Source organism: Exophiala xenobiotica, assembly GCF_000835505.1.
Source record: "Exophiala xenobiotica strain CBS 118157 unplaced genomic scaffold supercont1.1, whole genome shotgun sequence".
Classification (NCBI taxonomy): domain Eukaryota; kingdom Fungi; phylum Ascomycota; class Eurotiomycetes; order Chaetothyriales; family Herpotrichiellaceae; genus Exophiala; species Exophiala xenobiotica.
This window is the reverse complement of record NW_013562494.1, coordinates 3,456,406-3,469,226: the sequence shown is the minus strand read 5'-3', so window position 1 is coordinate 3,469,226 and position 12,821 is coordinate 3,456,406. Positions and strand designations below refer to the sequence as shown.

The 12,821-nt window shown below is 53.0% G+C and overlaps 5 protein-coding genes across 6 annotated transcripts; 4 read left to right on the top strand and 1 right to left on the bottom strand.

Moving 5' to 3' along the window:
• Positions 1-5: 5 nt before the first annotated feature.
• PV05_01351 (uncharacterized protein) lies at positions 6-1,927 on the top strand. The gene is made up of 2 exons (XM_013466326.1): positions 6-443; positions 497-1,927. Exons 1-2 carry the CDS (start codon positions 217-219, stop codon positions 1,701-1,703), a joined length of 1,434 nt encoding a protein of 477 aa, XP_013321780.1. The 5' UTR covers positions 6-216; the 3' UTR covers positions 1,704-1,927.
• Positions 1,928-2,665: 738 nt separating this feature from the next.
• On the top strand, positions 2,666-6,007 carry PV05_01350. Of its 2 annotated transcripts, XM_013466325.1 has the most exons (5): positions 2,666-3,313; positions 3,368-3,440; positions 3,499-3,620; positions 3,673-5,411; positions 5,462-6,007. In XM_013466325.1, exons 1-5 carry the CDS (start codon positions 3,173-3,175, stop codon positions 5,685-5,687), a joined length of 2,301 nt encoding a protein of 766 aa, XP_013321779.1. In that variant the 5' UTR covers positions 2,666-3,172; the 3' UTR covers positions 5,688-6,007. The 2 variants fall into 2 exon arrangements, with proteins under 2 accessions (XP_013321779.1, XP_013321778.1); XM_013466324.1 differs by having other exon boundaries at positions 3,499-5,411.
• A 594-nt stretch (positions 6,008-6,601) lies between these two features.
• PV05_01349 (isocitrate lyase) lies at positions 6,602-9,015 on the top strand. The gene is made up of 3 exons (XM_013466323.1): positions 6,602-7,225; positions 7,286-8,337; positions 8,401-9,015. Exons 1-3 carry the CDS (start codon positions 6,983-6,985, stop codon positions 8,756-8,758), a joined length of 1,653 nt encoding a protein of 550 aa, XP_013321777.1. The 5' UTR covers positions 6,602-6,982; the 3' UTR covers positions 8,759-9,015.
• A 183-nt stretch (positions 9,016-9,198) lies between these two features.
• PV05_01347 (uncharacterized protein) lies at positions 9,199-12,777 on the bottom strand. The gene is made up of 2 exons (XM_013466321.1): positions 11,828-12,777; positions 9,199-11,558 (listed from the first exon to the last, which is right to left on the bottom strand). The coding sequence occupies exons 1-2, from the start codon at positions 12,303-12,305 to the stop codon at positions 10,897-10,899; spliced, it is 1,140 nt and encodes a 379-aa protein (XP_013321775.1). The 5' UTR covers positions 12,306-12,777; the 3' UTR covers positions 9,199-10,896.
• On the top strand, positions 9,628-10,230 carry PV05_01348 (uncharacterized protein; the record flags this gene model as incomplete). The annotated part of the gene is made up of 1 exon (XM_013466322.1): positions 9,628-10,230. One exon carries the CDS (start codon positions 9,628-9,630, stop codon positions 10,228-10,230), a length of 603 nt encoding a protein of 200 aa, XP_013321776.1.
• Positions 12,778-12,821: the final 44 nt, after the last annotated feature.

The following is a 12,821-nucleotide window of genomic DNA, read 5'->3' as shown; positions in this document are numbered from 1 at the left end:
CTGATCTCCTCCTCGTATGACGAGGGCCATCTGGTCACCCCGCTTGTATCTGTTCTGCATCGATCGTCAAACGCCCATCTGTTCGAGTTGTTTGAGTGGCTTCTTCATCATTGCCCTAGGATCTCCTACCTCATTGACGATCCGGTCGCTCGCTTCGTTTTGCTCTGTTCGTGTCCAGATTCTTCCTTGGTATCGTCCGTTTCAAATGGCACCAACATGGCCGTGTTTTATGACCTCGACGACGACGACTGCCCGTCCCGCAGTCGACCGGGCACTGACTTGGGATCGGCGCAACGCGGTATCCGGCCAACGTCTCCTGGGTACCAGCTAAACTTAGTGGACGTAGGAGGATCAGACAGAACGGACAGGAGTGGCGTGGCAGGGGAAGTCCCAGTGCACTCCCTGACCGCGAATAAAGTGGCGGCTGCCTTAACATGCTATCCGTATGCCTTGGCCGTGGTCCTGGAAGAGTCCGGTCACTGACATGTTGTTCTAGTGTTGCTTTGTCTCTCGCCTGCTCTATCGACCTCAACGACTTACATGCGCTTGCATCAACCTGCAAAGGTGTACATGCCACCCTGACACAATTTGCACACCAGCTGAAGGCTCATTCCTTGCGATGTATTCATGATAAGGCTTCGGTGCTCGCCGGGGCGCTTGCTGCGCAAAGAGACGGAACACAGGCGGATGGACCACTCTACGATGCGTTCCCGCCTACGGGCGTTGCAACCTTTCGTCCGCCCTTGCAGAATGGCCCTGCTGTACATGCGACGCAGATTTCTCCGCCCGGAGGCCTTTATACTTCGCTGGGAGCCACCAGCAAGATTGGTCCCTGCGCTCGAGACCTAGTAGCTCCATGCCGGCGATGCGGAAGTGTGGTCTGTCGGAATTGTGCGGCCAAACCCCCTAGCAACGCCAGGGTGAAGGATCGATACCGACGATTGTGCAAGACGTGCTTGGATTCATCTTTCGAAGCACATCTGTTGCCACTACGTTCTTTACACGGTGAGAGCGAGGGGGCAACCAGATCAAGCGCGAGTTCCATCAGATCAGAACGATCACTTTCGGGTTCATCCTCGGCGAGTTCTGGAGGCATCTTAGATGACCATGCCGCAGAACATGAGTATCAGCCTACTTTTACTTCACCCGCCTTCCTCCGTGGCCCTTGTACGTGCGAGTCTCAAGGTGTGTTCCTCTGCGTCCCATGCGGACAAAATCTCCGCGCAGCCGACACCACATATAAAAGGGTGTGGACCTGGCGATCTAGATATTCGACACATATTGGCGGCGGCCTAGGTACTGGACTAGGAGTGGGCAACCAGGGACAAAAGTGTGGTCGAGGAGAAGATTGCCTTGAGAACAGTGGCAAAGCCGTGTGTTGGGTCGAGATTGAGTGCTCTGAAGGCCAGGCTTCCGATGATCATGAAGGCAACGGCTTGAGCCGGGCGGGTACGCCCGACTATGTCAACAATAAGCCCGGCTATCTGCAGCAAGAGATTGAGGGAATCGGCGGAGTGGTGAAGAAGAAGGTCAAGAAGCGTGTCAAGGTGGGTGCTACGGTTTGGGAGTACGAAGATGAAAGGGCAAGTGGCAAGTATTTGGAACGAGAAGCCACCGGTACCGCGCGCAGCTGGTGTGGGTGGTGTGAACGGGTATGTCCGGGCGAGGACGACCGTCATGAGTCCATAATGAATTCCATATGAAGTGCTAGCTGGCCATAGGAAGGATTTTCTGGTAGGATTTTCTGAACAGGGCGGGCTGCAGCAGAAAAGGGGAGGCCGACTATAAAAGAAGCTAGATGCCCGCCTGGTGGACGCAAAGCCCTTACCATGTTGCTCAATAAAGTCCCTTCGTAGGGTGTGGTACGAGGCACCCATGAGCAGTTTTGCTCTCTACCTAGGTAGGTACATACTTACTACGTAGTAAATCCCCAGATCTTCGGTTGTCGGTTGGGGGAAGGATGGGTGGATGGACACGATGGTTGCGTGCCTGGCATGACCTGCATGACGGGTGCGGATGGCGCAGGCCGGCGACGGGATGCGAAACGTGGATTTGCTGGTGACAGTGGTGAGACATGGGTAAGACCAGGCCTTGATAGGGTAGCCCGTGGGGAGCCCGGCTAGCTTGAAGATGTCCGCGGCTGGCGGCAAAGGTTACACGGCCGTGGGGGGATTATTGACTCGGTTGGATATTGACTCTATTCAAGGCCGGTGATCGCCAGGAGGGTTGGACTGGCACTCTGGTTGGCACAAAGCCAGCCATACAAAGAACAGCAACAGCAGAGTCACACGACGGACAACATTTGCAGCCTTGTCGATATCAGTGCTAACCTGGAACCCTGGAACCCTTGTAACCGACAGAAAGAAATAGCAGCACGGACTCCGAGATTTCCTCATGCGGTGCGATATCCAGATGCAGATATCGCCCCCCAGATCTGGCATGTGAGTGCCCCTCGACAAGTCTCGACGTCTTCGAGGCCTCTGCTAGCTACCGTGGCTACCTTAGTTTGCAGGGAAAAAATCCGTGATCGTGATGATCAGCACAGAAGAGATAAGACTCAAATTGAGGCGAGCCTTCACCGCCTGATTCGGGCCCGTGTCGATTCCAATATTTGTCCACCTGATCCGGTGCAATTTCCTCATCATTTTTTTTGTCTTGGTCGTCACTACCTAAAGTACACAGTACACAGTACTCTTTACCTGCAGCTACTGCTACCCACGCCGTGGAGTACCTACGTGGTCCCTGCTTCTCCTCTACGAGCACAACTCTACCTGCAGCCTCACCTAATCGCCAATTCCACCTTGCTCTCACCGCAACAACCATTCTTTTCATCCTTTTTTAATCCTGCAAAATTCCTACCTCGAAGTTCCTCTATCCTACCGCTCATATTCGCTCCCACCCACCTTTCGTATTCTTCCCAAACCGTGTGGTCGTGTGCCCAAAAAGTCAAGTCACATCCCACCCTCTCATACGCCATACGCAAAACGCCGCCGGAAATAAGTCCATCAAAATCTGAAGCGGGTCCGAAACGACATCATAGGCGGCCCTGTCAGCCAAATTTGTTCCTGACCTCGCCTGCATCATCCTGCGTTCAAAAGCCACAGTCCCTACCGTCCTTTCAGGTCGTTTGCTCTTTATCTGGTTCTCTGATCTATAGACCACGCAGTCGGTCATGAGCTTGTCACATGGGCACAACCGACGACGAAGTTCGTCCCTAGAGCGGCGCGATCCTTACTCTTCCCCGTCCATCTATTTCGATGAAGATTCGGTTAGATACCAATTATTGGGCAATCGCAACAGAGCCGTGTCATCGGTACCTTAATCCGCTCCCTCCAAATTGTTTTCCATGTCCACTAACAAATTACAGTACATCAAACCTGCACGTGAAACATCTCTCCTCTCTGCTAAGGGCAGCTATCCTGCACGCCGCACAAGTCACGGTTCGTTTTTTCCATAACTCCAGCATGTCCGAGATGTACTAACACCAGGCTGTGCCAGATGAACATACGCAGCAAAACCAAGAGCTCTTGGTGGTCGTCGAACGGACGCTGAAAGACCTCCATGAAAGAGAAGACCTTGACAATAACCAGCAGATCACAATTGAGGACAATGGCCCCAAGGTAAGCCTGTGGTCATTCCCTCCAGGGATCTTGGTGGCTGATAGGTGTACAGCATATCACTTTGGGCACCTTGGCCTCTGCTGGTTATCGGTCGACTGACATCCGTGGAAACTACATGATCAGCAACCTCCTTCAAGAGCTGACCTTGGCACAAGATTTGGGCAAGAAGGTGGTCAAGATACATCGGTCTCGGCTGAGTGAAAATCCTGTGGATCGTCTCTCCCGCCGCATCAGAGACGAATTCTGGAACAATCTGACAAGGACCCTCGATGCTGACACCATTGAGAAGGCTGGCCGTGACCCTAAGGACTGGACAGACGATCCTCGACCTCGCATTTACATTCCTCGTGGCTGTCCGGAGCAGCATGAGTATTACACCCATGTAGCGAAAGACCGTCCTGAATTGAGGCTGGATGTTCGCTGGCTACCCGAAGGTCCCATCACGGCAGAATATGTTCGTAGTTTGAACGACTCCCCTGGTATTCTGGCTCTTGCTATGAAGAAGGTCATGATCGATGGAAAAGAAACCCTCAAGGGAGAGCCTTTCATCGTCCCTGGAGGGCGATTCAACGAGCTCTATGGCTGGGACAGTTACATGGAATCCATCGGCCTCATAGAGAACGGCAGGGTGGACATTGCCAAGTCCATGGTCATCAATTTCGCCTTTTGTATCGAGCACTATGGCAAGATCCTGAACGCCAATCGATCCTACTACCTCACCCGATCTCAACCGCCATTCTTGACAGACATGGCCCTGAAGGTCTATGACAAGATCAAATCAGAGAGAGGTGCGGAGGAATTCTTGAAACTGGCGATTCGCGCAGCGATCAAGGAGTACTACAGTGTCTGGATGTCGACGCCTCGTTATGACCCTACCACTGGTTTATCGCGCTATCGTCCTGACGGTCTTGGTGTGCCTCCGGAGACTGAGGCTTCTCACTTTGTGCATATCCTCACTCCCTATGCTGAGAAACACGGGATGTCCTTTGAGGAGTTCGTCGAGGCGTACAATGAAGAGCGGGTGCACGAACCCGACCTGGATGAGTATTTCCTGCATGATCGTGCAGTGCGAGAATCAGGTCACGATACGTCCTATCGTCTGGAAGGCTGTGCTGCAAATCTGGCCACGGTCGACCTCAACTCGTTGCTCTACAAGTACGAGGCCGACATTGCTTGGTGCATTCGTACACATTTCAAGGATCGATTGACCATGCCCGAGGAGTTTCAAACCGACGCCAATCGGAGAGAAGGGTACGAGACTTCAGCGACCTGGGAGCGGCGGGCCAAATTGCGCAGAGCCCGAATGGACAAGTATCTGTGGAATGAGGCCAAGGGAATGTACTTTGACTATGATACGGTCAACAAGAAGCGCACCAACTATGAAAGCGCAACGACGTTTTGGGCGATGTGGGCAGTATGTGCATCGCCCCGGCAAGCAGCGTCATTGGTGCTCAACGCACTGCCCAGGTTTGACTGTTTTGGAGGGTTGGTCTCTGGAACAGAGGCCTCTCGCGGTGAGGTTGGACTCGACCGTCCCAATCGACAATGGGACTATCCCTTTGGATGGGCTCCTCAGCAGATGCTGGCGTGGGGTGGCTTGATCAAATACGGATACATTGAAGAAGCACAACGACTGGCGTACAAGTGGTTGTACATGGTTACCAAGGCATTCGTCGATTTCAATGGCGTGGTTGTGGAGAAGTACAATGTGACTCGCGAGCTCGATCCACACAAGGTCGAGGCCGAATATGGCAATCAAGGTGCTGACTTCAAGGGCGTTCCCAGAGAAGGGTGAGTTTGCTGATTGATCGAGGCGACGAGTAGAGACTGACGCTGAACAGGTTCGGGTGGGTGAATGCCAGCTATGTATACGGATTGTCCTTCATTCCGATGCATATGAAACGAGCTCTGGGCACCCTCACCCCATGGGAAACGTTTGCCAGAGCGACCCAGATCGACCTTGGCGACTTGAACGAAACGATTCAAGAAGGATCCGACGAGTCGAGACCCGATTCTGCGGATGAGGCAGACGCGGCCGTCTTGTCCGGATCCGAGCACGACAGATGAAACATGACAATTCGGAAAGATTCGGAAGAGGATGCGATGGGATTGATGATGTGATGTCCTTTTATGAATGCATTATCCTTGGGGCAAGATTCAGATTGCCGACACCAGAGTTTCTAGATCCGACGAGGAACGGCGTTGGGGGGATGATGATTCTTCTTCTTTATTAGCAGGCCAGTGAGCCAGAGGCATTTGATCATTGAGCCGGCGTTTGTGTGGTGGTTACGGAGTGGCATGGATGACCCCTTAACAGTTTCCCTGAGGGTACGTTTTTTGTACATAGTGCTAGCGTTTTCGCACAGCAATCATCATCATCAACAACATTACGAGCCTCGTAACAACAGCAAATCGTGAGTCACCTCGCACGCAGTCATTTTCCATGGCTGGAGAATTACGGTTCCGGTTCCGATTAGTTTTCGCAGAGCGATTGATTGGCAGAGACTCAATTGGGTCTAGCTTCGGACTGGACACCGCAATGAGTCACGTGATATATGCCGAGGCATCTCTTAGTTTCTGGATTTGAGTCGTAGCGAGATGGTCTGCAGAGCAACCAGCAGACACCAAGATGCTGAATCACAGAGGAATGTGAAATCAATGATGTATCCTTGTATGGTCCGGAGCTGACTACCGCATACTGTACCAAGACTCGAGGATTGGCATTATTCTGGTGGTTATTAGAACGAATGGCCAGCTGAAACGGGTGAACGGAGAGAATCAAAGGGACGTCATTTCCACATGCACGATGCCCTTTTCACTGTCATTCTTTTCCCCAGACAGCCGATCCTCTGCCGATTCAGTGCTTGGTTCAGTACTGGTTAGATGCTGGTTAGGTGCTTGTCTTACGCAGATTCTCGTGTCGCCTCCTCCAGCCCGGCTTCTTCCCCAGTCCCAGACAGTCATTCTGTGAGCTGTAACCAATGATAATATGCCTACGCATCGCTCTTCCACCCAGACCTACTGCTTCCGCCCTTGGCCCGGTACGCTCATTCAAAGCTTGGCCAGGAATGACTGGAATGACCGTGCTCCTCGGCGTCATGCCCTTGTTCATGCAGCCTCAGCCCATCAATCGGAGATGGATGGAACCACTTTTGCCTCTGGCTTGTGCTCCTTGACTTAACTAGAGAGCATGCTCCTCATTATGACTGTTTGATTCCTCCTCTCTTCCGCCGACTGTCGTCTATACCTTGCTTGTCCTTCCCTCGCCACTCCCCGTGTGTCGAGTCTGTATCACCATCTCACGCTTGCCTGAGTCGCGTGAGGGGCATTGAGTGCCATTGCATCTGCTTCCCTTCCCTCTTATGACGTCGACCCTGAACAAGATTTCCGACACATTCAAAATGGGTTCATCTGACCAGGAAGAGCAACAATATCTACAAGAGGTCGAAGCTGTCAAGAAGTGGTGGACTGATTCCAGATGGCGCTACACAAAGAGACCATTTACCGCCGAGCAGATTGTGCAAAAGCGAGGGACCATCAAGATCGAATATCCCAGCAATGCCCAGGCTAAGAAGCTATGGAAGCTGGTCGAGGACCGGTTTGCTGTATGCTATGAGCTCTCTTCTGACATTTTTGAGCGATACACTGACGACTGCGGTTTCTAGACCAAAACTGCTTCAGCCACATACGGTTGTCTCGAACCCACCATGCTCACCCAGATGAACAAATATCTCGATACTGTCTACGTCTCAGGTTGGCAGTCTTCCTCAACCGCTTCCTCCAGCGACGAGCCCGGACCCGATTTGGCGGATTATCCCATGACCACTGTGCCGAATAAGGTTCAGCACTTGTTCATGGCCCAACTCTTCCACGACCGGAAACAGCGTGAAGAACGTTTAACCACCCCCAAAGACAAGCGAGGGTCCTGCCCGAACGTTGATTACCTACGGCCCATCATTGCCGATGCCGACACCGGCCACGGCGGTTTGACCGCAGTCATGAAATTGACAAAAATGTTCGTCGAGAAGGGTGCAGCGGGAATTCACATTGAAGATCAGGCCCCTGGGACAAAGAAGTGCGGTCATATGGCAGGCAAAGTCCTCGTACCAATTTCCGAACACATCAATCGCCTCGTGGCAATCCGCGCGCAGGCCGATATTATGGGCGTCGACCTTTTGGCCGTGGCCCGCACAGATTCCGAAGCCGCGACCCTGATCACCACGACGATCGATTATAGAGACCACCCCTTCATCATGGGCAGCACGAACAAGAACATGCAGCCCCTCAACGATCTGATGGTTGCGGCCGAGCACGCAGGCAAGAACGGCGACCAACTCCAGGCCATTGAGGATGCTTGGACAGAGCAGGCCGGACTCAAAGTCTTTGATGACGCTGTCATCGACACAATCAACGCAGGCGTACACGTCGACAAGGCCGGCTTGATCGCGAAATACAAGCAAGCGGCCAAGGGCAAGAGCAACAGCGAGTCCCGTGCCATCGCGAAGGGATTGACTGGTGTGGATATTTACTGGGACTGGGACGCCCCACGCACGCGCGAGGGCTATTACAGGTACCAAGGCGGTTGCCAATGTGCGGTGAACAGGGCTATCGCGTACGCGCCCTACGCTGACATGATTTGGATGGAGAGCAAGTTGCCCGACTATGCGCAGGCCAAGGAGTTTGCGGATGGCGTGCATGCAGTGTGGCCGGAGCAGAAGTATGCCGTTCCCCCCTATCCCGCAGGGATGAAAAGTAAGATTCATGCTAACAATTCGTCCAGACTCGCCTATAACTTGTCGCCTAGCTTCAACTGGAAAGCCGCGATGGAGGCCAAGGACCAAGAGACCTATATCCAGCGTCTGGCTGAGTTGGGCTATTGCTGGCAATTTATCACGCTAGCAGGCCTGCACTCGACAGCGTTGATCTCAGACACGTTCGCCAAGGCATTCGCCAAGCGTGGCATGCGTGCGTACGGCGAGTTGGTCCAGGAGCCTGAGATGGCTAACAATATCGACGTCGTGAAGCATCAGAAGTGGAGCGGCGCGAATTATATGGATAATATGCTCAAGATGGTGACTGGCGGAGTTAGCAGCACGAGTGCAATGGGCAAGGGCGTGACGGAGGATCAATTCCATTGATCCTGCGGACTGCCAGTGGTGGCGAGAGTACTTGCTTGATGGGGCCGACAGAAGGCTGGCAGGACCTGGGGAAGGAAGGTTGAAGATGAGAGTATATGTGCGATATGAGTTGGGCGTACCAGGTGCGTTGAGTCGATTGAGATGTGCGTACAGATGGCAGAATCTACGATCTGAAGATGTGTCCATGAAGGAGAAATATGTCATAGTTGCTGGATATATCACATGTATAGGTTGAATCACAAAAGAATCTACAGCAATGCGCCTCGCAACCACGTCACGTGCCTTGACTGTTGGCGAGTCGAGATCCTGACCACTTTCCAGGAAGCAAACCTTTCAATAACCCGAATCCTAGTCATAGTAGTTGGACGGGATGCTGTCTGGCGGGTCATGTCCTATCATTTCACACGCACTAGGCCGGGTTTGCCTATCCTGGCAACTGCCTCGACAGCCACATGCATGGAAGGATAAGACATCTTGACAATCCCCAGCTTGGGACTGATGCTAGAATAGTATTTTTGTACAATTGCTGGTGTGGCTCAAGGATAGTCCGATAGATCTTAATGTTGACGTACAGAGGACAGGGCCCCAGCAATGAAAGACAGACTCCGAAAGGATGATTCGTTTGGCCTGCCCTTGCTGTGTCTAGCCGCCGACCACTGATCAGGCTGAGGAAAGGATGGGGAGGGGGAGGGCTTGCGCCGCCGACGACAACAACAAGCACAACAGCAGGGGGCCAAATCTCCAGCCTTACCCGTCCTGCCTGGCCGTTTCCCTCTTCCTCCTCTTTCCTTTCTTGTTTCTCTCTCTCTCTCTCTCTGTCTTTGACTTATCTGGTGACAGACGCGCAGCCTTCGAACATTCTGGCAAATATGAGTGATTCTCAAGGTACATTTACCGCTGCGACGGAGGGCCCATCATCCGCTGCGATGGCGTCCATAGCATCTTCTTTCGCCAGTGAGTTCTCTCAAACCTCAACCGCAGTAGCCACGACAACCGGCACCAGTGCCAGTACGCCGAAGTCCTCCTCGGAACAACCGAACAAGACGAGCACCGTTGCAACGACTTCGACTTCTTCTTTGCCCACCTACCAGGTGGTCCCTTCTCCGAGCGGCCTGTCAACTGCCGCAAAAGCTGGAATAGGAGCCGGTGCGGCAATCCTCTGCATCGTCGCCGTCGCCGTCGCCGTCTTCTTACTCCTTTGGAAGAAGCGTCTGCGTCTGCGGCGAAAAAGATTGCAAGCTCCAGAGGAGTCGGAGTCACGCGTGTCCTCCGATGCCGGGCGACCGACTATGGAACGAAAACAACCCAGGCCCTGCATATACCATTCGAAGCCCGAGTTGGAAGACACGAGTCCTAGTACGCCGAGAAACAGCAGCACTGGATATCTGCCTGCGCTGCGAAGGCCTGATATGATCCAAGACCCCAGGACTAGAGCAGAACTCGAGGTTCGTCTGGCTGTCCCCTTTCGCTAATAAACAGTCATGCCAATATTGATCTGGTTCTCGTTGCATGTTCATAGGGATCAACGCCGAAGCACCATCCACAAAGCATGGCTGCAGAACTGGATTCGTACATGACAGGAGCGTGTTGTTAGATGATCAACAGCATGCAGTTTTTGTACAGTCGCTCTTCGTCTGTGCTTTCACGTCCACTGCAAAGTGCAGCCACTGGGGCTCTGCGGACGTCAGGATCTTATGGCATGCATGGTGACTACTGTGATAGCATCCCCATCAGGACTCGTAGGTGTTGATGAATATCTTTCATGGGATTCGCAATGTAAGCCATGGTTGCATCATGTTGATACAAATCTTGTTTATTCTTCCTCGTTCCTGTATCTTTGAAACCCCAGCCAAATTCTTCGTCCATGTCATGTCCACCCTCACACGGCCGGGTGAATTGTCGCGCAGACAAGTGATGGGTGGCGGCATACTTCTCAGCGGGAACATCAAAAGCTGGTCCAGGGTTTCTCTAGCTCGAATGGAACCGTTAGCGACCCAAGACGTAGAAATTTTGAACTGTCAAACGGCCAGGTATCAGGCTCAAACACATTACTCGATCCTTGTACATCGGTCCGCCGGCATACATTTTTTCGCCTCCTGCTCGAGAGCAACCCCACCGAGTAACAAGGGGTTCACCATTCATGCCTTCACCTCGGTCGTTTTCGTCGCCGAATGTATGCCCGCTCGGACCGCGAGGGCGAGCCAATCTGGCACGACCCTCAACAATGACCCTATGACCTGCTTCTCAGGGATATAAACGCTGCCACTGCGGCCGGAAAGAACCTGCTCGACGACCTTACTGGCAACTTCTTCTGCGGTGAGGACCGGCTGTCTGGCTTTGGTCAATTCGTTCTCCCAGGATCCGATCAGCGGCGTGCGGGCCCACAGCGGGTGGATGGTGGAGGCCTGGATGCAGTGCCCGTTGTCGTACCGGTGGGCGAGTTCCTGGACGAGACTCTCGTGAAGGGCGAGCACGGCCGCTTTTGTTGCGGCGTAGTCGGCTAGGTTGGCGACGCCGGTGTAGCTGGCCATGCTGGCGAGGCTGACGATGTGGCCTTTTTGGTTGGCCAGCATGTGGGGCAGGATGAGCCGGATTAGGGTGAAGTGGCTGAGCACGTTGATGCGGAAGATCTTCTCGAGGAAGGCGTCGGATGTGTGGAGGATGGTGTGCGCTTGGGCGATGCCGGCGTTGTTGATGAGGACGGTCGGCGTGGGCGTGTTGGAGGAGAGGAGAGATGTGATGGTGGAATTGATTGACTCGTTGGAGGAGAGGTCGATTTTGTGGTATGTGAGCTGGGGGACTGTTACGGTGTTATTCACACCGAATGGTTAGCTAGGTGTCAACCGAAGATTTCCGCTGTGGTGTTTTTCGACCCCTTTATGACATAGAGCCAGTGTAAGAGAGGACGTTCTAAGAGGGAGGAGGACCAATCCGCCGAACGCAGCGTCCATCCATGGAGACGAGATGGATGCAAGAAAAAGGGTCACGGTGTGCCCCCCGCCGTGGAGGAATCCCATGGTTATGGACATTCTCGCAGCGCATGGACATGAAACAGGAGGTAGGACTTACAATTCTTTATATCGTCGGGCAATTCCTGCACATCTAGAACGACGATGTTTGCCTTCGTTTGTGCGGCGAACATCTTGACCATCTCGCGTCCGAAGCCTGAGCATCCGCCAGTGATGACGATGGTCTCTTTGCCCTCGGTCTTGAAGTCCCAGGGTGCGCCCTGTTTCTTGAAGTGCCAGTAATTCAGGGCGAGCCGGTTGAGCAGCCGGTTGACATGCATTACCAGACCGATGCCGAATAGCCATTTGAGCGTCTTGAGCGGCGGGTCTGCACGCAAGGTGATACTATTGCGCGTAACGAACGGCAGCCGGAAGGGGAGAGCGAGTGTCATGTCCGGAAACCATGGGATCTTGTCCAAGATTGACGGGTTGAGTCTGGTAACATAGAGGAGGAGCGGGCCGGTGATGAAGGGTGACAGAAGGGTGTGTTTGACGACGGTATCGAGGAAGGGGAGATTCGTCTTCGTCTGAAACGCCATTTTTGTTTGTGATGGGAAAGAAACAGGTGGAAAATGGATTGCTTCCCGTTCAGTGGTTGGTGCTGAAGAACAAGTGTTTGACTGAAGATGGAGTGCGCAAAGGAAGCTTGCTTGATGACTTTCGAAATGCAAAGACTTTGTACCAGATCGTAACACAGCTGCGCCGGGCACTTCCAATGATCAGTGATAAGAAAAGGGTTATAATGATCCTTTATTCCGGTCGAGATACAGAGTAGGTAAGGTATGCGGCAGTAATCAAAGGGAGAAAAGGTGCAGGTGTGGTCTCGTGTTCTGTTTCCGGTACGTATCGAGATACGAATACGTCTGTGGTCCTCCGTCAAGGTTCAATTACATAGTACTGATTCTGATGGGGTTTTCATCGAGTCAAAAGGAAGATGAACAAATGAACAATGAAACGATGAAACGATGCCTCGGCTCGTTGATGACAAAGGTGCCTAACAGGAGATGAAGAGGCGGAGGTGGAGGGTGAAGGTGGAGGTGGTGGGAGGTCCATGG

Coding starts and splice junctions, on each gene's coding strand:
- PV05_01351 (XM_013466326.1), top strand. CDS start 217: ATGGCCGTGTTTTATGACCTCGACGACGACGACTGCCCGTCCCGCAGT. Junction 444..496: donor GCTGCCTTAACATGCTATCC/GTATGCCTTGGC, acceptor ATGTTGTTCTAG/TGTTGCTTTGTCTCTCGCCT.
- PV05_01350 (XM_013466325.1), top strand. CDS start 3,173: ATGAGCTTGTCACATGGGCACAACCGACGACGAAGTTCGTCCCTAGAG. Junction 3,441..3,498: donor TGCACGCCGCACAAGTCACG/GTTCGTTTTTTC, acceptor AGGCTGTGCCAG/ATGAACATACGCAGCAAAAC. Junction 3,621..3,672: donor TTGAGGACAATGGCCCCAAG/GTAAGCCTGTGG, acceptor ATAGGTGTACAG/CATATCACTTTGGGCACCTT.
- PV05_01349 (XM_013466323.1), top strand. CDS start 6,983: ATGACGTCGACCCTGAACAAGATTTCCGACACATTCAAAATGGGTTCA. Junction 7,226..7,285: donor TGGTCGAGGACCGGTTTGCT/GTATGCTATGAG, acceptor TGCGGTTTCTAG/ACCAAAACTGCTTCAGCCAC. Junction 8,338..8,400: donor GCAGTGTGGCCGGAGCAGAA/GTATGCCGTTCC, acceptor CAATTCGTCCAG/ACTCGCCTATAACTTGTCGC.
- PV05_01347 (XM_013466321.1), bottom strand. CDS start 12,305: ATGGCGTTTCAGACGAAGACGAATCTCCCCTTCCTCGATACCGTCGTC. Junction 11,559..11,827: donor GCCCGACGATATAAAGAATT/GTAAGTCCTACC, acceptor ACACCGTAACAG/TCCCCCAGCTCACATACCAC.